This window comes from Protopterus annectens, chromosome 11.part0 (genome assembly GCF_019279795.1).
Source record: "Protopterus annectens isolate FY-2018-M chromosome 11.part0, PAN1.0, whole genome shotgun sequence".
Classification (NCBI taxonomy): domain Eukaryota; kingdom Metazoa; phylum Chordata; order Ceratodontiformes; family Protopteridae; genus Protopterus; species Protopterus annectens.
In genome coordinates this window covers 1,479,214,042-1,479,241,771 of record NC_056745.1, presented here as the reverse complement: position 1 = coordinate 1,479,241,771, position 27,730 = coordinate 1,479,214,042, and the positions used below count along the sequence as shown (strand labels likewise).

The 27,730-nt window shown below is 47.3% G+C and overlaps 1 protein-coding gene across 1 annotated transcript in view; it reads left to right on the top strand.

Annotated features, from left to right (window-relative positions):
* LOC122815092 (transcriptional regulator QRICH1-like) overlaps positions 1 to 27,730 on the top strand; it is a 235,276-nt gene that overhangs the window by 42,512 nt on the left and 165,034 nt on the right. The window contains exon 3 of the mRNA XM_044087334.1: positions 7,459 to 7,613. Coding sequence (XP_043943269.1) covers positions 7,459 to 7,613 — 155 coding nt within the window. The remainder of the gene's footprint in view (positions 1 to 7,458; positions 7,614 to 27,730) is intronic.

Below are 27,730 nucleotides of genomic sequence, written 5' to 3'. Positions count from 1 at the left end.
CTTTTCTTGCCTCAGCCGATGTCAGAAATTACTGAAAAAGTTAACAATTGTCTTTTTTGTGGTAAACAAATACCTCATAAGGATTTCCACTCTTACTGCCTCCCTTGCCTGGGCCCAGACCACGACATCTCGGCCTGTGTAGCCCGTGCTCGCGTCAACAAGCGCACTCAGGCGCCGGGCAGAGTTCGCTGAAGACTTTTTCGGCGATAAATTTGCTTATACCATGCCGTCGGATCTTCCGACATCGCAAACTCCCAAAAAACGGAAAGACCGGGACCGACATCCTCAGCCCGCGTCTACTACCGACTCCACGCCAAAACCTAGCGCTAGTGCTACGGTTCCCTCTGAGACGGTCTCTCCATCGCTCCGAACCGAAGACACCGCATTACCGACGACTCCGATTCCAGACATTACTCCGCCAGTTATAGATTTTCCTCCGGATACCGAAACCGAGGAAATGCCCAAGACCATTGCTATAGACAAGGTCACTCCTGCACGTGGAGCTGCCAGGCCTCCTATGGCCATGTCTATTAAGGCCTACACTAGGGCTAAGGCAGCCAGCAAAGCAAAGCATATTACTTCTAGATCCTCACCTCAGCCGACTCCGACTCCAGAGACACAAATTATGTCCATGGCTGCTGATTTAATTTCCATGATTAGAGGTTCGCAGACCCATCCAGAGAGAGCATCCCAGCCTCCTCCTGATAAAAGGCCCCGGGTTGAACCCTCTGACCCTACTCCTTCAGATGAAGACTCTGAGGGCTCTGTCCACTCTGATAGCCAGGAAGAGCTCTTCCAGACCTATGAGGACTCAGGTGCAGAAGATTCCATACCTTCGGCCTCCCCTACGGAGGATATTTCCTTTGGGGAAGTTCTGCACACCATGAGGGAACATTTCAAGTGGCAGGGCCAGGAATATTCTGATTCCAGGAAACGCCTTAGGACTTTCCTTAAGAAGCCTCAGCACAGGCCCTTAGCTATTCCTCCTGTACTTGATGTTCTGGATGATTTGTATTCTGATTCTAATGCTACCCCTGATACTCTCCCTCCTGCACCAGCCAAGCCAGACAGGTATTACAGGGTCCCAGAAACTCATTCCCATTTATTCAGGGCCCATACTGTTGATTTGGAAACTATTTCACAGGGGCCTAAAGGAGTTTCAGCCTCCACGTCAAAAAATCCTTTGCCCTCCAACAGGGACGCAAGGTCATTAGAGAGATGGGGTAAAAAGGTTTACACTTCCACTACCTTATCTATGAGAGCTTTAAATTGCCTTTTTCATATGTTCCAATATCAGGATTATCTCTTAGAAGATTTACAAAAAACACTAGCTTCTCCTGATCCTTTAGACAGGAAGACTTTGCAGGAAGCTGTACATAACACTCAGCAAGTAAGCAATCACTTCCTGCAGTGTGGATATGATGCACTGGAAGCTTCATGTAGGGCAGCTATGACAGGGGCAGTGATGCGAAGACATGCTTGGTTAAAAGATCAACCTCTACCAGATCATGTAAAAGCAAAACTTCTGGATGCACCTTTGGAAAAGAACAAGCTTTTTGGTGCAAATGCTAAGGATGTGCTAAAGACCATCGAAGAAAAAGCAAAATCAGTTCAAACTGTAAAGGATTTCCTCCAGGTGCAACCCCCCAGATTCAGTAGGAATTGGCCTTCAAAAAACTGGTCCTTTCCAATCCAGAAAAGTTTCAAAGGGGTAAGAACAGACGTGGCCGAGGAAGAGGCCAATACAGAGGCCCTTACAGGGGACGTCAATGGCAGCCAGGAAACCAAAGAGGTGACGCAGGGGTTTCTCCTGCCCAACAACCACAATCTCAATGACTTTCCTCTACTACTGCCTACCAGGGAACAACTAGAAGCTCCCTTGGGCGGGAAATTATCTCTGTTTGCAGAAAACTGGCACAGACTGACAAAGGACAAATGGATTTTGGACATTATAGACCGAGGGTACAGGTTTCATTTTCACACCTTACCAAGAAAACAAGGCATGCCAAATCTATCACAACATCAAAGGGCAGAGGCTATCAAGCAAATCTCTCTACTAACTCAAATGAAAGCAATAAAGAGTTCCACAACAAGAACAAGAACAGGGATTTTACTCAAGACTGTTCCTTGTTCCAAGAAAAGAAACTCAATGGAGACCAATACTGGACTTGTCCGCATTAAACACCTTTCTCATAGTACCAAAGTTCAAAATGCTGACTCTACAGCAACTCCTTCACATGCTGGGCAAGGAGTCGTGGCTGATTACTCTGGACCTCAAGGAGGCATACCTGCATGTCCCTATCGGACACAGTTGCAGAAGATACCTCAGATTTCTTGCAGGGCCAGAGCATTATCAATTCTCAGCATTGCCATTTGGCTTATCTACTGTGCCCAGAGTGTTTACAAAATGCATGGCTTCAGTAATTGCTCATTGCAGGCTCCAGGGTATACAAATTTACCCATACCTGGACGACTGCCTCATACAAGCGGACGACCAATTGATGTTGACAAAAAATCTGGAATATGTCATACGATTACTTCAAGCTCTGGGATACACAGTCAACTTCCAAAAGTCAAGACTGCAGCCATCCCAGCAAATAATCTTCTTAGGAGCCAAACTAGACACAGCCTCTCAAATGGCTTACCTGACAGAAGACAAGCAAGAGAAGTTAAATCAATACTTCAAAGGTTTAGCAAAACTCACCCAGATGACTGCAAGGAGATTCCTACAGGCCCTGGGTTACATGTCATCCTGCATTCTACTGGTTCCATTAGCAAAACTACACATGAGAAAGCTTCAATGGTACCTAAAAAGCATTTGGTCTCAACACAGCAACAACTTGGAGACCATCATTCCGCTCATTCCATGCCTACAAAAGGAATTCCTATGGTGGGCCTCGGTGAGCCAGGAAAACACAGGTATGTCATTCAAAAAACCACAGATAACACAGACCATGACTACAGACGCCTCAGACCTCAGATGGGGGGTGCACATGGAAGGCAGATGTATACAAGGACAATGGTCTCCAAAGGAATCACATCTGCATATAAATCAAAAGGAAATGCTGGCAGTGATGCATGCTATCGAGGCTTTTCAAAACCAACTCCAGAAAGGTCATTTAATGATACGTACAGACAACACCACTGTGATGTGGTACATAAACAAGCAGGGGGGCACTCACTCTTATCTCCTTTGCAGACTGTCAATGCAGCTTTGGGAAAAATCACTGAGTCTAAACATCCAGTTGCAATCACAGTTTGTTCCAGGGAAAGACAATGTGTTGGCGGACAGCCTAAGCAGGAATTTCACAGATCCACACGAGTGGAGGTTGCATCCGAAGGCTTTCAGACAACTCACTTCGACATGGGGCAAGCCAGAAGTGGACCCATTTGCCTCTCACCTCAATCATCTACTACCAAAATTTTGCACAAGGACATACCATCCAAAGGCTTGGAAAATAGATGCTCTTTCATTCAACTGGAACTCCCTAGCAATCTATGCATTCCCACCTCTGCCACTGATGACCTCAGTATTACTAAAGATCAAAGCAGAGAAGCCCAAGGGAATCATAATAGCTCCGGATTGGCCAAGACAACACTGGTACCCACTACTACGGAGCATATGTCACGCCAGGAGGTGGGCCCTCCCTCAGTGGCCTCTACTTTTGACTCAGCACAATTTCGAAACACTGCATCCAAACCTTCAGACTCTGCAGCTAACAGCCTGGGAGATCCCATAAATAAATTCAACTTACCTCTCTCCAAGGAAGTTCAGCGGATACTAACAGGCTCGAAGACCGTCCACCAGAAAGGTCTACTTAGCAAAGTGGAAAAGATTCAGCAATTGGAATACCAGCAAAGGGCATGATGCATCATTACTGAACATCCCACTTATCTTGGAATATTTGGCAGATATGTTACAGAGTGGCCTCTCATATTCGTCAATAAAAATACATGCATCTGCTATTTCAGCTAGATACAACACTGATCCTCCTGTTTTTTCTCACCCCTTACTAAGACAATTCCTCAGGGGAATCAAGAACATTAAACCACCAAGAAAGGCCCCAGTGCCAGCCTGGGACCTCAATTTTGTCTTAGAAAAACTGACTCTACCTCCTTTTGAGCCAGCAGCTTCAATTGACTTGCAATTTCTCTCCTGGAAAACAGCCTTCCTGTTGGCAATTACCTCAGCAAGAAGGGTTTCGGAACTACAGGCCCTAATGGCAATACCACCCTTTATTATTTTCCACAGAGACAGGGTTTCATTAAGGACCAACCCTACCTTTATGCCAAAGGTGGTATCTAGGGTTTCTCTAAATCAAGCCATTCATCTGCCTGCCTTCTTCCCCAATCCTGAGAGTAAGGGGGAACGGCTTTTACATACCTTGGACATTCATAGACAACTTCGATACTACCTGGACGGAACCAAGGCCAGTAGGAAGTCTGAACAGCTTTTTGTAGCTTACGCCCCTGCAGTCCAAGGAAAAGCAATTTCAAAACAGACTATTTCTAAATGGATTGGACATTGCATCAGATTCTGTTATTCCTTTCATGGAAAGACTGTTCCAGCCTATGTCAGACCACATTCCACCAGAGCTACAGCCACCTCTACAGCATTTTTAAGAGGGGTGCCTACAAAGGACATTCTAGAAGCTGCTACATGGAGCTCCGTGCATACATTCTCAAAACACTACAATCTCCCCCTATATTCCAGATCCAGAGCAGGCTTTGCTTCGGCAGTCCTGCAGGGTTTGATTGCTACACCATCTCTTTCCTAGAGCATACCTCCTCCCCCAGCTAAGCTTCCTCCCCCAGCTAAGCTATGGTATTCTACCCACATGTTATGACTGCAGTTGCATTCTTGAAGGACATAGTACAGTTTTGTACCTACCATAAATGTAGATGTCCGAGAGACATGCAACTGCATTCGGGTTTTCCCTCCCTCCATACCCCTCTATGCTTAGGGTCCACTCCTATCCCCCTCACTCTTAGCTGGGGATATCTGTTATGGTGTATTTGTTTTATTGCTTATGTATTTGTTTGGAATCCTGTTTTTGTCTTCCAATTTGATTACAGCCTTCCTTGGAGGGCACCTGGCATCTGGGGCAAGAAACACTGAAGAAAATGGCGTCGGCTGATGCTTATATACTCCAGCCGCTCTGACGTCAGAGAGAAAAGCGACATCAGCCGACGTCGGACCCAGACTTTGGAATCCGGCCGACCGAGGGCTGCCTGAGGCAGGACAAACCCACATGTTATGACTGCAGTTGCATGTCTCTCGGACATCTACATTTATGGTAGGTACAAAACTGTACTTTATTCGACAAGGTCGGTGGCAACTTCTGCTGCCTCCCATGCCAGAGCTTCTTTACATGACATTTGTGCAGCTGTAACTTGGGCTACGCCTCATACCTTCATCAATCATTACAAATTGGATTTGGCTTCCAAGGGAAGAGCATCTTTTGGTTCTATGGAACTCAAGAATGTCCTTCCATGAGACCCTCCCAGGAATAGAGGTAGCTGGAGACTGTCCCATACGTAAGGAATGAACGACGATTAACAGTATCAGATAAAGAAGTTATGTCTTACCATAACATTCCATCTGTATTGTTGATCCTCGTTCAGTCATTACAACCCTCCCTCCTTCCCCCTCCTATAGCTTCTAGTGGATCTCACCATCCCGGTTCTCTTAGGTCATTTGACCAGAGGTAGCCTCTACCTTTGACTTGCAAACTCAGTCTGAGATAACAGGGAGATGGGAATTCTGGTTAAGAGTTTAGCTCGAGAGTTTCTAGCTGACGCGAGCTTGGAAGATGGCCAGCTCAGTTCTGAGGTCGGAACCGATACCCATATGTAATGACTGAACGAGGATCAACAATACAGATGGAACGTTATGGTAAGACGTATCTTCTTTTTCTGTAACATTCTTGTATACATTTCGGGAACTGAATTCATACCTTCTGTAACATTCTTGTATATGAATTCATACCTTCTGTAACATTCTTGTATACATTTCTTCAGACATGTGCCCTCTTTTCAAACCTAGGTCCTGCTAATATATCCCATGTTGAAAACCAAGTTCCAGTTTTCACCCATAAATAATCCCTGCTGAAAACCAATTTTTCTGCCAGGCTTCTGTTGAGCTTTATAATGGTGATTTTAGTTGAGGTATAACTGCGTGTCAGCATAGTTTCCTCTCCTGTGAGTATCTCCTTACAACCACAAATCTGCCATTGTCTTTTGCTACTGGAGCTCCTCTAGTGGCCCGTGTTATTACTCCCCTGTTGTTTTGTCATGGATATTCTGCTGAATGTCTATCCTTTGGATAGACATGGAACATTTGAATTTGACAAGCGTCTCTTGAAACATTTGGTATTTGTACTCTACATCTCAATACTAATTACTTTTTTCTATACCTGTAAGCCCACGGCCATTCCACGATAATATGGACAGCGTAGCTGTTACTCCTACCTATGACCACTGCAAGACTTGTAGGTTCCTTCACAGGAAAGAAGGGATTATCCAGCTGGACTAGAGAAAATCGAATTTGGGTAAATCCCCTAGTAGAACAATTTACTGTTGAGATGGATAGTGTTTCCATATCAATTGGCTTAAGAGGATCCTCTTTCCTGTGCCTGGAATTGCATCTCTGTAGCCCCCTGCAATTGGGAGTTGGGGTCTTCCATCCAGATTTGACAGCGGCCTTTTCCTTGCAAGTCAGACAAATATAGAATTGCTAACAGCAGTAGTGCTAAATCTTCATTGCTTGTTTTCAGATGAGTTTTAGTACCAAGTAGACAAACTACAGGGCACAGGGGGCAAGCATGTTTGCTAATGAGTGACATCCTGGATAGCATCCTTGAGAATTTCAGGAAGAAAGGTGGCTTATGTTTGATGCAGACAAATTCAACCAGAGGGACCCATGCTTTTACAAATTGTTGTATAGGAGGAACATGTCTTATTGCCATACATGACAAAGGGTTAATATACTCAGCTTCCTTTTCCTCTGGCGGCAGCCATTGACAGATGGTTGAGTCACTTAGTCATGTATTTTTGTTTTGCAAGGGATATGAGTTGAAGGTCATGTTTAATGGAGTATGGACAGGTTTTTCTAAAAATAAGCTGCTGCTGCATTGACACTTAAGTACCACGTGTAGTTTTACGTTGCATCTTTAGGGCAGGAGACTGCTTTGTATCGTTTTAGTAACTGTAACCTAGCATGTTTGTTCTTCCTTTCTAAAACATCTTCATACTGTGCTGTTTCACACTGTTTTAACAGAGTGAAGCATCTTGCATGTCATTGTTGAAATAAAATGGCAGCATGACTGATTTGCTTGTGTATTAACCAGTGTCTGAGAGAAACTGGTAATAAAAAAAAAAAAAAAAAAAAACTACAACATAAAATAAAAAATTGAGTGCAATGAAGGCATTTTTTATTTTGTATTCCTCTTTTTCCAGGACGAAAACCGATGCAGTTCAGAGAAGATGTCCTTTCAGTTTCAATAGCAGAACTGAATTATGGACTGTGCTTGATGACCAAAGAAGCCAGAAAGTCGGATGGTTCCCCTTTTGAAGCAGATACTTTGTATTATTTATTTCTTTGTATACAGAAGGTATTTACATACATAGTCGATACTCTTGTTAATGAAATCTTTGCAGCTACTATGAATTTTTTTTTCATGCAGTTTGCTGGAGCTCTCTAAAGATGACAGTGCCCATTTTATGTGAACAGTAACGATCACAAGTTGGGTGTAGGTGACCTGATCGTATGAGAAGATCTGAAGTAAACTTCATTTGTCAGCAACCTTTGGGAATCGGATCCGACCTCTGATCCGAGCCGGCAATCTTTCATAGCTTAGATCCGAGATCCTAGCTCCTCTCCTACACCCATAATCCCCTGCCAACCCTGACTGACCCCAGATCTAGTTTGCCACGCTTCTTGTCAGTAGCTAGGTTTTCGAGCTCCTGGTGTCGTAGGGTTTTTGTGAGAGATTTCCAAATTTTATTATCCCCTTAAGTGTCGTGTTAGTGTTGTGTGGTCAGGTTTCCCTTTTTTGACTAAAACAAACTATCGTAGTTTATACCTCCTTTTAGTTAAACTTACCCTCCCTCCCCTTCGCTGGTCGTAGTGTTCTGTGTGTTGTGTGTTTGGGGCCTAACGAGTGGATTTTTCTTTAAAATGTCTGAGGCCCCAAAACCCATCTTTTCCAGGTGCACAGAGTGTGGCCATAAACTCTCCCCAGCGGATGGCCACACTCTGTGTGCATGGTGCCTTGGGGTTGAACACCTTTCCTCTGGGTGTTCCATCTGCGCGGCATTCAACCCCAGGGCACTGAAGGACCGGAGGTCGAAGTTGATCCTAGCGGGACTTTTGCCCCCAGATTTGGCTTTGGTCTCAGGTGCTTCTGTGGCTGCCTCCATGGCTTTGGCGGCCACTCCTGTCTCTCTCCCTCCGGTCGGGACTCAAACTCTCGCTGCAGCTTCGGAGGAGAGGGAGGCCAGAAAAGAAAAAAGGAGGGAGAAGCACCACAAGCGGCGGGCCGAGGCCTCTGCGTCGGTCCCCCCGGCTAAGCGGTCTTCTCCCTCCAGGGCTTCCCGGTCTCCTCCTTCTCTGATCCGGTCTCCGTGCTTCTCACTGGGCCCTGAGGAGGAGGAGACCCGATCTCCATCGAAGTCATCGAATTGGCACTCCCGGCCAGCCTTTGTGGCCTCCTTGAAATCGACTCGCAGCCTTTCCGACGCAGATTTGGACCGGATGATGCGAAGGTTTCTTCAGGCCCAACTGCAGATGGGAGTGATCCTGCCCCCCCTCCAGGGGGGGAGCTCAACGCCTTTCTTTGCCCCGATAGCTCCTTCTCTAACCCGCTTCCCGGGGTCGGAGCCTTTGGAGCCGAGCAGCCTTGGAGCCGGAGGTGGGTCGGCGCCGACAGCATTGGGTACTTCAGCGGAGACTCTTCCCTCGAGCCTGTCGGGTCCGTTTTTGTCAGATCCGGGCTCTCTGAGCCGTGGGCTGAGTGTCGGATCAGAAGGAATCATTGTGTCTTCGGCTCCGTCTAGGTCGGAGCACACTGGTCCGTCGGATCCAATGGCTTTGGCGCCAGCCCCGATCCATCCATCGGATCCGAGCGAGGGTCTGCTCTCGGATCCCAGAGAGAGCGGCTGTCCTTCAGCTTTCGATGTGGTGGAGAGGGCGCTGTCGAGTGCTTCCAGGCCCTCTGTCCTTGCTATGGCTCCACCCCACACTCCCTCTCTGTTGGGTCCGGCTTCCATCACTCGGCCCCAGGGACAGCCTGCTTTGATGTCCCAGGTCGTTCCCTTGGAGCAGGATGTGGCTGGTGAGACGTCCTCGGACAGCCCCCCCCCCCCGAGGACGTCCCTCACAAGCGAAAGTGCAAGAGGAGGCACGTGGACTCCCCTGACTCCTTGACTGATGACACAGATTTGGATGAAGGGGAAGGCTCCCCTAGGTCACCCCCCTGAGGATGTCTCCTTCGGAGACATCATGGAAATGTTCAGGATAAGAGGGGGGTGGTCTGCCCCTAAGGCTTCCTCAGACAAATCCGTGTTCCTGGAGGCATTCGAAGCAGGCCCATCTACCGCTTGGGTGTCCCCTCTGCCCGACCCCTTAGTGGACCTTATTACCACTAGGGCATGGAAGGAGCCGGATACTGTGGAGCCAGTCCCCAAATGCCCGGAAAAGATCCTTAATCTGCCCTCCGAGAGGTCCCATTGGAGCAAGGGTTCCCCCGTAGATGCCATGTTGGTGGTGGCGGCCACCAAGAGGGAGTTAGCTCAGGAGAGTCCCTCAGTCCATCCACCGAGCATGGAGTCCCGTTTGATGGACCGTTTAGGGAAGCGGGCCTTTAGTTCAGTGACCTTCTTGGTGAGGTCTCTGAAGTACATGGCACATGTTATTCGACTGCAGTGGGACCGTATCAGAGTACGTTGCGTCACCCCCGGAGTCCATTTCGGTGGAGGACAAACTATGGCCACACTCAGGTCCATATCTAACACCTCTATGCGGCTGTTGTCCCACGCCACAGAGGGAGCCGCTAGAGCCAGCGGAGCAGGCCTCATCATGTGATGTCAGGCCTGGCTCCGGCATTGCGATTTCGCGGAACCCTGCAAGGCGTCATTTGCGAATGCCCCTTTCGATGGTTCTGCCCTGTTTGGCAAGACCGTTCGCGAGATTTTGGTCCAGAGCGAAAAGGACGGGAAAACGTCTGAGTCCGCTTCTCTGCTCCCCAGAGGTCCTTCTCCAAGAACCAAAAGGGACAGAAGATGTGGTTCTGGAAGTCGCAACAATCCCAGTCCGCTCCGGATCCCCAGTCCTTCCATGGCAGAGAAGGACAGGGTGGACGCCGCCCTAGAGGCAGAGGAGGCCCGAGGAATGGTGGGTCCAGAGAAGCTTTCTCTGACCAGCCCACCCAGCGACCCTGAGGGGTTGCCCGACTGCTCCTCTCTGGAGGCAGTCGGGGGACGTTTTTCGAGGCACCTGGCAGCTTTGGAGTCTATCAAAACAGACCGCTGGGTGCTTCGCATCATATCCAGAGGATACCAAATTCCCTTTTCTCACATCCCTCACGAACCCAAACGCCTCCCCGACGTCCCACCCAATCAGAGGGAGGCCGCAGCTCCGGAAATTCAACAGCTCTTAGGAAAAAGAGCCATCCAACACGTCCCCCCAGACCAGTTCGGATCGGGTTACTACTCCAGGTTATTTTTGGTGCCAAAAAAGACGGGGGACCTAAGGCCAATCCTCGATCTCTCCCTCCTGAACCGGTCAGTAACCAAAGAGAAGTTCCAGATGGTCACTCTTCAATCCATTCTCCCCCTGTTGCGGGACAGCGACTGGATGTGCTCGATAGACCTCAAGGATGCGTGTTACCACATTTTGATGGACAAACGATCCAGGAGGTTTCTCCGCTTCCGGCTAGGAGCCAGTCATCAATTCAGGGTCCTTCCCTTCATTCTCACCTCAGCCCCCAGGGTGTTCACCAAGGTATTAGCAGTGAATAGTGGCCCACCTGAGGCCCCAGGGAATGCAGGTGTTTCCATACCTAGACTGGCTCCTGACTGCCCCAACAAGGCATCTACTCTGCTCAGCCAGGAATTACTTTCTCCACCTTGCTCCCCGGCTGGGGATCACCGTCAACATGGACAAATCCTTTCTCAACCCGACTCGGGTGATAGACTTTATCGGGGCCAGATTAGACACCAACAACTTACTAGCCTTCTTAACCACTGAGCGACTTCACACCCTGAGGCTACATGTGCGGGCCATTTTACTATCATCGGCTCCCCTGGCGGGATTGGTCCTGAGGGCACTGGGCTCCATGGCGGCCACAATTACCCTGCTCCCCATGGCACGCCTGAACATGAGGGTTTTGCAGTGGACTCTCCAAGTCCAATGGGCCTTCCGTCGATACCCTCAGTCACCCCATTCCCCTCAGCAAGGCTTGCAAAAGGGCTCTCGCATGGTGGTTGCAATCACCGGACCTCCAAGCGGGACGCCCTTTCTCCATGGCCCCTCCACTTGCCACGGTGACCACGGACTCCTCTCGCCTCAGGTGGGGGGGGCATTATCTGGGCAGGACTGTCCAAGGCACTTGGAACGATGCGGAGACCTCATTGCATATAAATGTTCTAGAGATGAGGGCAGTGCTGCTGTTGTTGCAAGCACTTCAGAGCCTTCTTCCTACAGGAACAGTTGCAGTTCAGTCAGACATGTCTGTGGTCTGGTACATCAACAAACGGGGGAACCAGGTCCTACCCACTCTGTCGAGAAGCTATGAGAGTGTGGGAATGGGCGATCTCCAACCGCTTTCTTTTTGCAACGCACATTCCGGGACGGTCCAATATCCTGGCGGACAAACTCAGTCGCGCCATACGGTCTCTTTACGAGTGGTCTCTCAATCCCCAGGTAGCGAAGTGGATATTTGCCATATAAGGACGACCCTGTTGCGATCTCTTCTCTCCTTCAAACACTAAATGCAACAGCTACTTTGCTCTAATTCCCCCTGCCGGGGAATCCCCGAGAGACGCTCTGGTGCATGCTTGGCCTCCCGGTCTACTCTGCTTACGCCCCTCTACCTCTGATGCTGAAGCTTCTACAGAAAGCCAGTCGGTTGGGGAGCAAAATGATCCTCATTTCCCCATTCTGGCCTCGTCAGGCTTGGTTCCCTTACCTCTGGTCTCATTTGGTGAATCCGCCTTGGATTCTAGATCCCCTTCCAGATCTGATTTCCCACCCCTAGGCTTCCCAGTCCCAAACCTGGACAATCTCAAGCTTACGGCTTGGTTGTGCCAGTTCCACTCGTAGCTAGGACTCCCAGTATCTCCTCCCCAGTTAAAGCTATCCTAGTAGCAGCACACAAGCCTTCTACTAGGAAAGTCTATAGGAGTAAATGGAGATGTTTTGCTATTTGGGCGGAGCGGCAGAACCTGGACCCTTTCACTGCTCCATTGCCTGCCGTTTTGGATTTCCTTTCAGGGCTTTTTCATCAGGGGGCTAGCAGTTCCACAGTCAAAGTTCAACTAGCAGCTGTCTCTCATTACCACGTGGGACATTAACTGGGTCCATTGATCACCACGAAGTTATGCAAGACCTTTCTGAAGGGCACCTTCCTACTCAGACCTCCAATAAAGGAAGTAGTGCCTCCCTGGGATTTGACTTTAGTACTTCAGGCCTTGACAGCTCCCCCCTTTGAAGCTGCAGCTTCAGCTGATCTCAAACATTTGTCATGGAAAACAGCCTTTCTCGTCGCTATTACTTCAGCTAGGAGGGTCTCTGAACTTCAAGCCCTATGTGTAAAACCTCCTTATTTGATCTTCCACAAGGATAGGATTTACCGCAGGACCAATCCCTCGTTCCTTCCTAAGATTGCTTCCGAGGCAAATATTAACCAATCCATTAATCTGCCAGTTTTCTTTCCTGAATACCAGAACAAAGGAGAATACAAACTGCATTCTTTAGACATGCATAGACAGCTGCGTTTTTACATTCATAGAACGGCTGGTCATAGACAATCAGACCAGTTGTTAGTTTCCTTTGCCAAATTTAACTTTGGTAAATCTGTGTCGAAGGTCACCTTGTCGAGGTGGATTTCGCAATGCATCCTTTTGGCTTATGAAAGTTCTGGCAGGCCCGCACCTCTGGGAGTCCTTGCCCACTCTACTTGGTCCATGTCTACTTCTGCTGCCTTTCGGTCTAGAGTACCCCCTGGATGATACTTGTTCAGCAGCTACTTGGGCTTCACCTCATACCTTCATCAACCATTATAAATTGGATATTATCTCTAGAGGGAGAGAATCCTTTGGCTCTGCAGTGCTCCGGAACATCCTTCCATGAAGGCCGCCCAAGGTCCAGGTAGCTGGGGACTCTGTCCCAAAGGTTGCTGACAAATGAAGTTAGCTACTTCAGATTAAGAAGTTATGTACTCACCATAACGTTCCATCTGAGTAGGTAAACTTCATTTGTCTGCAACCGTCCCACCCTCCTTCCCCCTGACCTTCGGATGTTATTTGGCAAGAGGTTTTACTCTGCCCTTTAAGGAAGGTGGTTAGTTTCCTTTCTCAGCCTTATTGGTTATGGGAAAACTTGGTCTGAGGTCAGTCAGGGTTGGCAGGGGATTATGGGTGAAGGGGAGGAGCTAGGAGCGCGGATCTAAGCTATGAAAGATTGCCGGCTCGGATCCGAGGTCGGATCAGATTCCCAAAGGTTGCAGACAAATGAAGTTTACCTACTCAGATGGAACGTTATGGTGAGTACATAACTTCTTATTTGAAATGGTTCCAGTTCCATCATTTAATTATGTCCTCACAGGACATGTCCATTAGAATCAGAAGTTCCTTGGTGTTTTTTCTAAGTTGGCTTCATGGATTACAGGATATCCCAGATGTTTGTGGGTAAGACTGATGTCCTTCAAGGATGCATCTGCAGTCATAACAAATGGGTTGTCCTGTCGTCAGGCAGCCCTTCGGTCGGCCGGATTCCAAAGTCCGAGTCTGGCCTCGGCTGGTGTCGCACTTCACCCGACGTCATCTCTGCTGGTCTTCGGGTATAAAGGCATCAGCCGACGCCATTTTCCTCTGTCTTTCTTGCCGCGTGGCACCCGAAGCAGAAGCTGTTCGCAAGTGCCGGTCGGTCAGATCCAGAGATTACTACTACCGAATACTACTTCGAAGACTTCTAAAAAGCTAAGTACCCCGTTGGGGACTCTTTCTTGCCTCAGCCGATGTCAGAAAAAGTAAATAACTGTTTAACTTGTGGGAAACAAATACCTCATAAAGATTTCCACTCTTACTGCTTACCTTGTTTAGGCCCAGACCACGACGTAGCAGCCTGATTAGCCTGTGCTTCCTTCAACCGACGAACGCTTAGGCATCGGTCGGAGTTTGCTGAACAGTTTTTCGGCTCAGATTTTGCGTACATTATGCCGTCGGATCCTCCGACTTCTCAAATTGTTAAAAAACGCAAAGAAAAAGGCCGACACTCGCAGTCCGTGGTTTCGGCCGAAACCACGGTTAAGCAAACCGAGAGTGTCTCTGTTTCGGCCGAAACCGAGCAAACGGGTCAATCTTCAGCCGAATCCATTACTACTACCGAGGCTCCTGCTACCCTAGTTGAATCGGCCTCTGAAGTTTTGCCTACTAATGTGGTTCCTATAGAATTATCAGACACCATCCCTTTGGATGTCTCTACCCCAGCACGTGGTGCTGCTAGGTCTCCTGCAGCCATGTCTATTAAGGCCTTTGCCAGGGCTAAAGCAGCCAAAACTGCTAAATCAGTGCCTGTTAAGCCCCCCTCACACAGGCCCAGTTCCAGTTCTCAAATGCTTACTCTGGCAGAGGATCTCATCTCTTTAATAAGGGGATCCCAATCTCACCCAGACAGGGCCTCTCAGCCTCCAGAAAAGAGACCTAGAGCAGAGCCCCCTGAGCCAGTGTCCTCAGATTCTTCTGATGATTCAGACAATACAGACCATCCAGAGGCTCCTTTTTCTACTTATGAAGATTCCGATGCTGAAGAATCTATTCCATCTGCCTCTCCACCAGAGGAATTTTCCTTTGGGGAAACCTTACATGCCATGAGAGAGCAATTCCAATGGCAGGGACAAGATTTCTCAGATTCAAGGAAAAGGCTTAGGACCTTTCTACACTTACCGCAACATAGGCCCTTAGCTATACCTCCAGTTCTGCCTGTTGTGGATGATGCATTTAATGATGTTAACTGCTCCTGGCACTTTACCTCCAGCCCCTGCCAAACCAGATGAGTGTCCGGTACCCTGTAAAACCTATCACCACCTATACAAGGCCCCACTTGCAGATCCTGAGACTATCTCCCAGGGGCCTAAGGCAGTAGCTTCGACCTCAGCAAAAAACCCTCTCCCTTCTGAAAGGGAATCCAGGTCCTTAGAGAGATGGGGTAAAAAAGTTTACACCTCTGCTACTCTTTCAGCTAGAACTTTGAACTGTCAGTTTCATATGATCCAATACCAAGAGTTTATGCTTGATCAGTTAACTAAGAAACTGTCCTCTGATGACTCCTTAGATAAGAAATATGTTTTAGAAATGGTGAATAACATTCAGCAGGTTAGTAACCATTCTTTAAAATGTGGCTATGATGCACTGGAGGCTTCATTTAGATCAGCCATGACTGGCACAGTTATAAGAAGGCATGCATGGTTGAAAGAACAGGTCTTGCGGATCATGTTAAAGCAAAGCTGTTAGATGCTCCTATGGATAAGGCCAGTCTATTTGGTTCTCCTGCTCAGCAAGTAATGAAGAAAATGGAAGAGAAGGCAAAATCTGTACAAACAGTTAAAGATTTCTTACAGGTTCAGCTCCCAAGGTTTAGCAGGAACTGGCCTTCCAAAAATTGGTCCTTTCCAGACTCCTCTAAATCTCAGAGAGGCAGGAATAGACGTTCCAGAGGCAGAAATCAATCCAGAGGAGGTGCCTGCAGAGGACGCCAGTGGCAAGGCAATAACCAGCGAGGCACAGACACAACCACTGCCACTGCAACAGGACAATCACAGTGACTTGGCTCTGACACCGCCTACCAGGGAACAAATAGCAGCACCCTTAGGCGGAAAGTTAGCCTTATTTTCAAAAAATTGGCACTATATCACAAAAGACAAGTGGATTTTGCAGACCATAGACCAAGGCTACAGGTTTCACTTCCACACCTTACCAGTAAAAAGAGGAATGCCAAACCTACCTCCAAATCAGAAAACAGAAGCTCTAAAGCAGATAGCTCAATTAACAAAGATGAGAGCTGTGGAAAGAGTGCCACCAACAGAACAGGGCAAAGGATACTACTCCAGACTCTTCCTAGTACCAAGAAAAGAGAAAAGTTGGAGACCTATTCTCGACCTGTCCGCCTTAAACACATTCATCATTGTCCCAAAATTCAAAATGCTGACCCTACAGCAACTTCTTCCCAGCTGGGCAAGGAGTGTTGGCTGGTAACTCTAGATCTCAAGGAGGCATACCTGCACGTCCCCATACGACCAAATTGCAGAAGATACCTCCGATTTCTTGCAGGATCAGAGCATTATCAATTCTCAGCATTGCCCTTTGGCTTATCTACTGCGCCCAGAGTATTCACAAAATGCCTGGCATCAGTAATCGCTCATTGCAGGCTACAGGAATCCAAATTTATCCATACCTGGACGACTGCCTGATACAAGCGGACAACAAAAGCAAACTGACAAAAGACTTACAAAGAGTCATTTGCTTACTACAAGCCCTGGGATACACAGTCAATTTAAAAAAGTCAAGACTAATACCATCCCAAACAAAAACATTCTTGGGTGCAGAATTGGACACAGTAAAACAAATGGCATTCCTAACTGCAGAAAAACAAGAACAACTCCCTCATTACTTCTTGGCATTAACAAAGCAGAACAAACTAACAGCAAGGAAAGTACTGCAGGCCTTGGGCTTCATGGCATCATGCATAATCCTGGTCCCCCATGCCAGATTGCATATGAGAAAACTACAGTGGTACCTAAAGAATTTATGGTCTCAACACAGGCACAGCTTAGAAACCGAAATACCACTAATCCCATGCCTGAAACAAGAGTTCCTATGGTGGGCTCAAGCATGCCAGTCAAACCCAGGCTTGCCCTTCCACAACTTTCAAGCAAGCCAAACCATCACAACGGACGCCTCAGACCTAGGTTGGGGGGCCCACATGCTGGACAAATGCATACAAGGATTATGGACCCCAGATCAACTGCACCTGCACATAAATCAAAAAGAAATGCTGGCAGTAAAACTAGCAATCCAGAATTTCAGACCATTCCTCAAAGAAGGCCATTTGATAAGGACAGACAACACCACAGTCATGTGGTACATCAACAAACAGGGAGGCACTCATTCATACCCCCTATGCCGAATGACTCTGGACCTATGGAATATGGCTCTGAGCTACAACATTCAGTTACATGCAATATTTGTACCGGGAAAAGAAAACATCCTAGCAGACATGTTAAGCAGAACTACCTCTGATGCTCACGAAAGGATGCTACACCTGGACATCTTCAAGGCCATCACACAGAAAGTGGGAATGCCACAAATAGACCTATTCGCATCCCCACTCAATCACCAGCTCAAGAAATTCTGCACAAGGACATACCACCCACTTGCATGGAAGGTGAACTCTCTATCCTTCAGTTGGAAAGGCCTGACAGCATATGCATTCCCACCTCTTCCTTTGATGCACAAGGTACTACTGAAAATCAAAGAGGAGCATCCAAGGATAATTCTGATAGCTCCAAATTGGCCAAGACAACACTGGTATCCATTGCTGAGGAGCATGTCACGGGGGAGAACGTGGACACTACCCCTGATGCCTTTGATGTTAACTCAGAACGACTACAACATCATGCATCCAAATCTAAAAACTCTGCAACTAACTGCCTGGAACATTACATAACAGCAACTAACCCAGATTTATCCCAAAGGGTTAAAGACATTATCCTGGAGGCCCGCAGACCTTCTACAAGAAGGAACTATGCAGGGAAATGGAAAAGGTTTGTCATTTGGAGCACTGAAAGAGGAAAAGATGTGTCAAAGATAGATATTGCCAACATCCTGGAGTATTTGGCAGAGCTTCTCCATACAGGCCTGTCCTATTCCTCCATCAAGATACATGCATCAGCTATTTCTGCAGAATACAGCTTCGATCCCCCTGTCTTCTCGCATCCTCTACTCAGGCAGTTCCTCAGAGGAATCAAGAATGTAAAACCTCCTAGGAAACCATCATTACCAGCATGGGACTTGAACTTTGTGCTAGAAAAATTGACACTCTCTCCATTCGAACCAGCAGCAACAGCAGATCTTCAACACCTATCCTGGAAAACTGCTTTCCTACTGGCAATTACTTCAGCAAGAAGGGTTTCGGAACTACAGGCCTTAATGGCAGTACAACCCTTCCTAATCTTCCATCAAGATAGAGTATCCATGAGAACTAATCCTACATTTATGCCTAAGGTGGTATCCAGAGTGTCTCTAAACCAGGCAATCCACCTACCTACCTTCTTTCCCAATCCACAGAACAGGGGGGAAAGACTGCTGCATACCTTGGATGCACATACAGTTGCGCTACTACCTGGACAGAACCAAGGGCAATAGAAAAACTGACCAGCTTCTAGTGGCCTATGCAACAGGAAGGGAAGGAAAAGCAATTTCCAAACAGACAATTTCCAAGTGGATAGGAAATTGCATCAGATTCTGTTACTCCTACCATGGAAAACCAATTCCACAGAACATAAGACCTCACTCTACAAGGGCTACAGCCACTACCACAGCTTTCTTACGAGGAGTGGCAACCAAGGACATTATTGAGGCGGCTACTTGGACCTCCGTGCATACATTTGCCAAGCATTAAAGCTTACCTCTATACTCTAGATCCCGAGCAGGGTTTGCCACTGCTGTATTGCAAGGGATCCTAACTACACCATAATTCTTCTTCCTCCTCCCCTAGTTTGGCTATGGTATTCTACCCATTTGTTATGACTGCAGATGCATCCTTGAAGGACATAGTACAGTTTTGTACCTACCATAAATGTAGATGTCCGAACAGGATAGCATCTGCAGTCAGGATTACCCACCCTCCTTCCCTCTGTGGTATTCCTAGGGTATTTACCCTCCTAATAGCTAGCGGGGGGGGATCTCTTATGGTGTATTTGTTTGTATATATGTACATACAATGCTTATTTTTTGTGTTTGCCTACCTTTTTTTTGGAAACATTGGCATTTACCCAAAATTTAGATGTTAAGTTGTCTATCTCGCCTTCATTCTTGCTGGATGGGTTCGGAGCCGACCTCGGCTCCGACTCGGCCACTCTAAAAGCTCGAGAGTTGGTTCCACCGGCTCGAGGCTCCCCTTATATCCCACAATGCTAGGCGAGAGTTACCTCAGATCTCGTTTGCCGCTACAGCTTCGAGGTTGGTTGCTTCTACCGGTTCCTGGTGAGTGTTTAACTTTCTTCTAAAAGTTACTCTTTTAAACCCCTTTTTAAGTTAAATTTCTTCTTAGTTAGTGTAGATTACAAAACTTTATCCCCGACCCTAAATTTTCCCGTTTCTTTACCAAAGAACCTTTGGTTCTTCCTTTGGGCCCTTAGGCCTTCCCTTCCCTAGTGGAGTGTTTGTGTTTCTTGTAGTTTACTTTAATTTTAGTGTACTTTAAATTCTAGTATCACTACTAAAATTATTATTTTTTCCTGACAGGGTATAACTTGTGTGTTTGGGTGTGTTTGTGTACACCTGTCAGTTAGTGAAATGTCTAAAGAAGCAAAGGTCTCCGGATTCAAGAAGTGTGATGCGTGCTGTCAGAAAATGTCTCTGACAGACGCTCACACTTCTTGTGTCTATTGTCTGGGGCCTTTGCACCTGCAGGACTCCTGTGCTGTGTGCCATGGCTTCAGCCCCAGGGTCCTGCAGGAAAGGAAAAACAAACTAATTCTTAGAGGCTTACTGAAGCCAGAGGATTCCCTGTCAGTTTCAACAGGGAAGCCCTCTAAGGCATCGAGGTCTTCGGCCCCGGCTTCTGAGCCGAGACCTCAGGTTGCTCAACCTTTGCCTTTATCGGCTCCGGCTGGAGCCGATAAGTCTCAGTCCACAGTTTCTGTGGCTCCTCGGCTCGGCGGAGCCGAGGTTATTGAGGTACCCGTGTCGGCTCCGACCAGACCTTCGGAGCCGACAACTAGAAAGAGGTCTAGGTCACCATCTCTTGGCTCCGTTCATTCGGCTCCAGGATCTCCCCTGCTGTCTGAACGGAGCCAAAGGTCTCATTCCTCTAGGTCATCGAGGCTGTCCGATCATGACCTTCAGAGGGTAGTGAGTCGACTACTTAAGTCCGAGGCACTAGCCCAGATGCTTCAGAGCCCGACTCATCAGTCGGTGCCTGCCCCGGTCCATCAACTTTTTCCTCCTTCGACTCTTTTGAGTTCGGAGCCGGGTCGCGTCGGAACCGAGACTGTGATTACTTCGGAGCCGAGACAATTGTCTTCGGCTCCGCCGCTCCGTTTTCTTCTTTGAAAGAATCTCAGGGGCGGACTTACCTCGTGGACACCCAGGGGGTGAGTGGCATCGGACCCTTGTCCGACCCCCTCTCCCTCTCGGGCTTCGGCGCTGGTGAGTTCGGCTCCGACATCGGCCTCGAGCCATCACTGTCGGTGCCGAGGGGTTCTTAGCTCCTCGGGCGGGGACCTCTGGCTCTGCCTGACAGGGGTGCATTCGAGGTCATGCGGAGTGTGTTAGAGCCTGGCTCTACTCCACAGTCGGCTCCGTCCGCCCCTCCCTCTATGCTGCCTCAGGGTAAGTAGACTCACTCCCTCATCCCGGACCGCAGAGAGCCAGCTCCTCAGGAGCCCCTGTGGGATTTCATCCTCTTCGAGGCCTCTCCTGATTTGGCAGAAGAGCCCCCTCGGAAGAGGAAGTGCAAGAGGAAACACATTGACTCACCTGAGTCTATCACGTCAGACACAGATCTGGATGATTCTGAGGGTTCCCCCCGTTCCCCTTCTGAAGATGTCTCATTTGCAGACATTCTGGAGATCCTGAAACAGAGGGAAATTGGCCAGCCCTCAACCCTTCGGAGGACGAATCTGTGTATCTTGAGGCGTTTGGCTCTCGTCCTTCCACCTCCTGGGTGTCCCCCCCCTTCGACCCCCTCATGCAGGTGGTTGCTAAGAAGGCATGGACGGCTCCTGATTCAGTGGACCCCACTCCCAGGAGACCCTCTAAATTCATCACAGCTCCATCAGACAAGCAATTTTTATCAAAAGGAGTTTCTGTGGATGCTATGGTGGTAGCTGCTGCCACAAAGAAGGAACTGGCTGATCCTTCAGTGCCTGTCCATCCACCTAACAAGGAATCTAGGTCCATGGATAGGTACGGGAAGCGGATGTTCTCCTCAGCGACATTTACCATGCGTTCGCTGAATTACCTGTGCCATTTCACTCGTCTTCAAAGGGACTTGATCAAGGAAGCGAGTGAAATGTTAAAGGATCCTACAGCTGCGGGTTTCCAAGAAAAAAAAACACGCAGCTGGCTACCCTTAGTTCCATATCCAACTCCTCCATGCACCTCCTCTCTTATGCGGCCGATGGAGCGAGCAGAGCCGCAGGGACAGGTGTAGCCTTACGTAGGCACGCCTGGATGCGGCTATGCAATTTTGCGGACCCTTTCAAGGCGTCTTTCACGAACTCCCCTTTTGATGGATCATCTCTCTTTGGTCCTCAAGTGAAAGAAACCCTGACTAGGTGCGAGACTGATGGCAAGACCCTTTCTGCCGTCGGAGTCCGTTTTTCGACTCCTTCTAGGCCTTACCCCAAAGGCCAGAAGGGTGGGAAGATGTGGTTCCGTAAACAATCTCAAGGGACTTCGCCGGACGCACAGAGTCGTTTTCCTACCAAAGGCAGAGGTGGGAATAACAATGGTAGACGTCGCCCTAGGGGCAGGGGGGGTCCGCAGAACCAGGGCAATCGGGAAGCCTTTTCTGACCAGCCCTTTCAGCATCCCTGAGGTGTTGCCCGACTGCCCATCTTCGGAGGCAGTCGGGGGAAGATTGTCACTGTACCCAGAAGCCTGGCTATCCCTGACTAAAGACAAATGGGTACAGTCCATTTCCGAAGGCTATTCTATCCCCTTTCTTCGTTTTCCAAATCAGTCAAAAAAATCCCTTCCAGATGTTCCACCCGCTCAAAGGGATATAGCAGCTTTGGAAATTTCAAAGCTGCTTGCAAAAAGAGCAATTCAGTCAGTGCCAGCAGACCAACAAGGATCCGGAATCTACTCAAGGTTCTTTTTAGTTCCAAAGAAAACAGGGGACTGGAGACCGATTTTGGATCTCAGTGTCTTGAACAAATCAGTCAAGAAAACAAGATTTCGGATGGTCACGCTGCAATCCATTCTTCCCCTTTTGGGCAAAGGAAACTGGATGTGCTCTATAGACCTTCGGGATGCGTACTATCACATAAAATGAACAGACGCTCAGAAGATTCCTCCGCTTCAGGCTGGGAACCAGTCATTTTCAGTTCAGGGCCCTGCCCTTTGGTCTCACCACTGCCCCCCGGGTGTTTACCAAATGCATGGCAGTGGTAGCTTCTCACCTGAGACGACAAGGATTCCAGGTGTTTCCATATTTGGACGACTGGCTTCTCACAGCTCCCACCAAGCATCTCCTTCTGATGGCCAGAGATTATACTTTTCGCGTTTGTCAAAAACTGGGTATTTCAATAAATTGCGAAAAGTCTGTTTTGTCGCCTTGTCGTACTATTACCTACATAGGCGCAAATTTAGATACTATAAACATGTCTGCAAGGCTAACGAACCAAAGGATATCAAACATTCACAAATTGGTGTCACTTCTTCTCAACAACAACAGAGTCAAAGCCAGGTTAGTTCTAAAGGTGTTGGGAATCATGGCAGCGGCCATACCTCTCCTTCCATTGGCCAGATACCACATGCGGATCCTTCAGTGGATGCTTTTTACTCAATGGTCATACCAGGAACTTCCAATGTCTCACACCATTATGATCACGCAAGCATGCAAAAAGCATCTCATGTGGTGGATGTCTTCCCCCCAGCTCCTGTCGGGAAGACCATTTGTTCCACCTCTTCCGGTTGCTACTCTGACAACGGATGCCTCCCTGATCGGGTGGGGGGGGCATTATCAGGGCAGGACAGTCCAGGGCACATGGCAACCAAGCGAATGCCACTTGCACATAAATGTTCTGGAGATGAGAGCAGTGCTTTTAGCGTTGCAAGCCCTTCAAGACTCTCTTCCCTTGGGAACGATTGCAATCCAGACAGACAATATGTCTGTAGTGTGGTACATCAACAAACAAGGTGGAACCAGATCATACCCCCTGTGTCGAGAAGCACTCGGACTGTGGCAATGGGCGATTTCTTCTCAGCGTTTTCTGATAGCAACGCACATCCCCGGGAAGTCCAATCACATTGCGGACAAGTTGAGCAGAGCTATACTCATGCCTCACGAGTGGTCTCTGAAAGACTCTGTAGTGAGAGAAATCTTTCTCAAGTGGGGTCAGCCTTGCTGCGATCTTTTTGCTACTCCCCAAAACAGCAAGTGCAGAGAATATTTCACTCTATTCCCTTTACCAGGCCAACCCAGCAGGGACGCTGTAGTCCAAGTTTGGCCCCGGGGACTTCTGTATGCATTTCCTCCTTTCCCACTGATCTCTCAAGTAATACAGAAAGCTATCGCTCAGAAGGCCTCATTGATCCTCATTGCTCCTTACTGGCCTCGACAAGTGTGGTTCCCCTTTCTACATCAATTTCTTTGGAGCGACCGTGGAATCTGGACCTAGTTCCAGATCTTTTGATCCACCAGTCGGGTCAGTTTCATCGCTCCCTCCCCTCTCTGAACCTCACTGCTTGGTTCCTCCAATTCCAACCGTAGCCAGGCTTCCTCAATTATCTCACTCTGTTAGAGATATATTGATAGCTTCCCATAAATCTTCCACTCGAAGATTTATTTGAGTAAGTGGAAACGCTTCTCATATTGGGCACAAGGAAAGGACATAGATCCTTTCACCGCTTCCATCCAACTAGTCCTTGATTTTTAGCTGAACTCTTCCATGCAGGTTCATCTCCATCTACTCTTAAGGTTCAATTGGCAGCTATTTCTAACTTCCATGTGGGTATTTCTGAATCTGCCCTAATGTCCCACAAACTTTGCAAAGCCTTTTTGAAAGGAGTTTTTCTTCTCAGACCTCCTATAAGAAATCCTCCTTCTCCTTGGGACCTAAATTTAGTTCTTGCTTCTTTGATTCTTTCCCTTTCGAACCTGCAGCTTCATGTTCCTTGAAAGTATTATCATGGAAAACTCTCTTTCTGGTGGCTATTACATCAGCCAGAAGAGTTTCAGAACTCAAGCACTCAGTTGTCGTCCTCCTTATCTTTTGTTCCATAAGGACAGAGTGTCCTTGAACTAACCTCTTTTTACCTAAGGTGGTTTCAACATCAAATCTAAACCAAAGCATTGACCTCCCTGTCTTTTTTCCAGAGTATTCCAATAGGTCTGAACAAAAGTTACACTGCCTGGATGTTCATCGTCAATTAAGGTACTACTTGGATAGAACAAAACAATTCAGAAAATCTGATCAGCTGTTTGTCTCCTATGCGGAAAGCAGAAAGGGACTTTCAGTTTCAAAGGTATCATTATCCAGATGGCTAACATCTTTGATTTCCCTGGTATATGAAATTAGACAACAGAAATTGCCTAATAAACCTAAAGCCCATTCCACCAGAGCTTTGGCTACTTCTTTAGCCTTCCAAGACAGACTGCCTATTGACACCATTTGTGCAGCGGCTACTTGGGCTACTCCTCACACTTTTATTTCTCATTATAAGTTGGATTTAGCTTCTAGGCATAGAGCTAACTTTGGTTCCACTGTTCTCAGGAGTCTGTTCCGTTAGGCCACCAGGGACAAGGTGCTAGGGACGCGGTCCCATCCAGCAAGAATGAAGGCGAGATAGACAACTTAACATATAGAAGTTATGTTCTTACCATAACGTTCCATGTTGGTTGTCTTCTTCTCGCCTTCTTCTTGCGTCCCACCCTCCTTCCCCCTGGCCTGGACAGACCTAGAGGAGTTGTGATCGTGACCTCTCTTTCTACCACCTCTTTCTTAGTCATATGCTATTTGCATATTTCTTGGTTCAGGATGTAGGTCACCTTCTTTCTTCCTGTTGTTAGAGGTGGACTGTGTTTTACAGTTATACTGTTACTGTGATAAGCTGGGGTTAGCTTACAAACGAGATCTGAGGTAACTCTCGCCTAGCATTGTGGGATATAAGGGGAGCCTCGAGCCGGTGGAACCAACTCTCGAGCTTTTAGAGTGGCCGAGTCGGAGCCGAGGTCGGCTCCGAACCCATCCAGCAAGAAGAAGGCGAGAAGAAGACAACTAACATGGAACGTTATGGTAAGAACATAACTTCTATTTTTCCAAGAGGGCAACTGGCATCTGGGGCAAGAAACACTGAGGAAAATGGCGTCGGCTGATGCCTTTATACCCGAAGACCAGCAGAGATGACGTCGGATGAAGTGCGACACCAGCCGAGGCCAGACCCAGACTTTGGAATCCGGCCGACCGAAGGGCTGCCTGACGACAGGACAACCCATTTGTTATGACTGCAGATGCTATCCTGTTCGGACATCTACATTTATGGTAGGTACAAAACTGTACTTTCTAGCACTATGGGAGGAAGAATGTATAGGATCAGCCTGCTCTTAGAGTGGAGCATATGTCCAAGAACATGTTCTCAACTTTTGCTTAGTGGAGACCAAAGTACAGATATGGGGGTGTTACTTGTAGATGTGACTTGGCTGCCCCATGCAATAACTATTGTATGTCCAGACCTAGAGTCACCAGTCGACGTGGCTGCCCCATGCAATAACTATTGTATGTCCAGACCTTGAGTCACCAGTAGATGTGAGCATGGAAACCATATGGCTCCTTTCAGTAGTACTCTTCCTAGGGTGCTAGGTCCTTGCCCCACAGGAGAAAATGGGGCTTTAAAGCCTGGGGAAAGGGGGGGGGACCAGAGGACAAAAAATGTGCCTTTCATCTATCAACTGTATCCTGTTTCTAAATCAGGAAAACCAAACCTCCGCCTCTTCTCATGATCTTGTATGGTTACCAAATACTGTGTTTAGAAGGATGCCATGAAAACGCAAATGATTTTATCTAGCTTTCTCATTAACTTATGAGGAATTATTCAGATTGCTTGTATTTATAATTTTTAATCTTTCTCCCTAAGGTGAAATGTGTGTTAGTTTTTACTAAATGATTTTTGTATTTCATCTAATTTTTTTGGAAATATTTAAATTTCTGAAATGTTAATACCAATACTTTTATTTTTGTTCTTTTCCAATTAAAATTTGAAGTTTTTTTTTCTATTGAAGTACTTATTTTATACAGTAATATTTCATTGAATCACATTGTTGAGATTTTCTGAAATGTGTTAATACAACAATTAGTTGCCAGATTTAATTCTTAATGTCCCCCACTGTTAATATGCTATTGTCTGCAAACAACTGAATCTTGCGACTGTATATTTCCTGGGAATTCGTAACCCCTCTCCTTTTCGTTATTGCTAATAGAATTGGCAAAGGGTTCAGTATGCCCAATTAAGGCACCCATTTCCCCCTGCATAAAGAGAATACCCTTGACATTAACCTGCCTTCCACTCAAGTCCCATGCATGTTTTGCAAAAAAAAAAAATCTGAGTGCATCCAAAAGTCTATCTGTAGCTTCAGTCCCCTCCTCCACTTGAACCTTTGTTTTGGTGACTATTTTAGCTGCTTTCTTCCTGGCTTGTCCACATCTGTCAGTCTTGCTCAGGGATGCCCTGCTGGCAGTACACAGAAGATCTTTAACTGATAGCTTCCCTCTCTGCCAGTGTCCACTTGCACGTGTTAGGACAGCCACTCTAACAAATGTTGACCACCACCTGCAGAGCCTTGCTGCTGCTTCAACTGCTGAGGCCATTCAGCCACCATGTGCCCAAACTTCACAGGTGTACAGGAGAAGCCCTTGTAGAAGCGAGGTAAACTTGTCACACACACAGGCAGATGCTAGACCTCCCCAGGGCAACCTCTCTGCACTTTTGGAATTCTAGGTGTTTCCATCTGCCATGTGGTCTCCATGATCTGTTGCATGGTTCTCATCGATTTCCAGACTGGAAGCCTGTCTAACTATGGCGTAGCTTATTTTATTTTATTTTATTTTATTTATTTTATTTTTTATTTTAATTTTATTTTATTTATTTGATTTTATTTATTTACTTTATTTCTTTTTATTTTATTTTTTTTTTTATTTATTTTTAAGCGTCTGTTTTTCAGAGTCTATTGTTCCTAGTGTCCTAGTATTGTCCCTACTAGATCTTTAAAGCTTTAGACAACATGGATGTCCTTTGACTACAAGTCCTTGTCACCTCTGAAATAAACCACCTGAGCAGCGATACAGACCGAAAGATTTGTTTCAACACTCTAGCGCCTTGGCTAATACGCTTTCCAGGAGTCGTCCAGGGTGAACGTCGCCATTCTCCCTGTGCCCAAGATGCTGTTGTAAACTCTGGTCATAGCTGGGGCTTTATCCCTGGACTGTCATAGTCGGGCTTTATCTCTGTATGTCACCTACAAACGGTAATGCCTTCTAAAATTTGGAATATTCTCTGCAGTTCA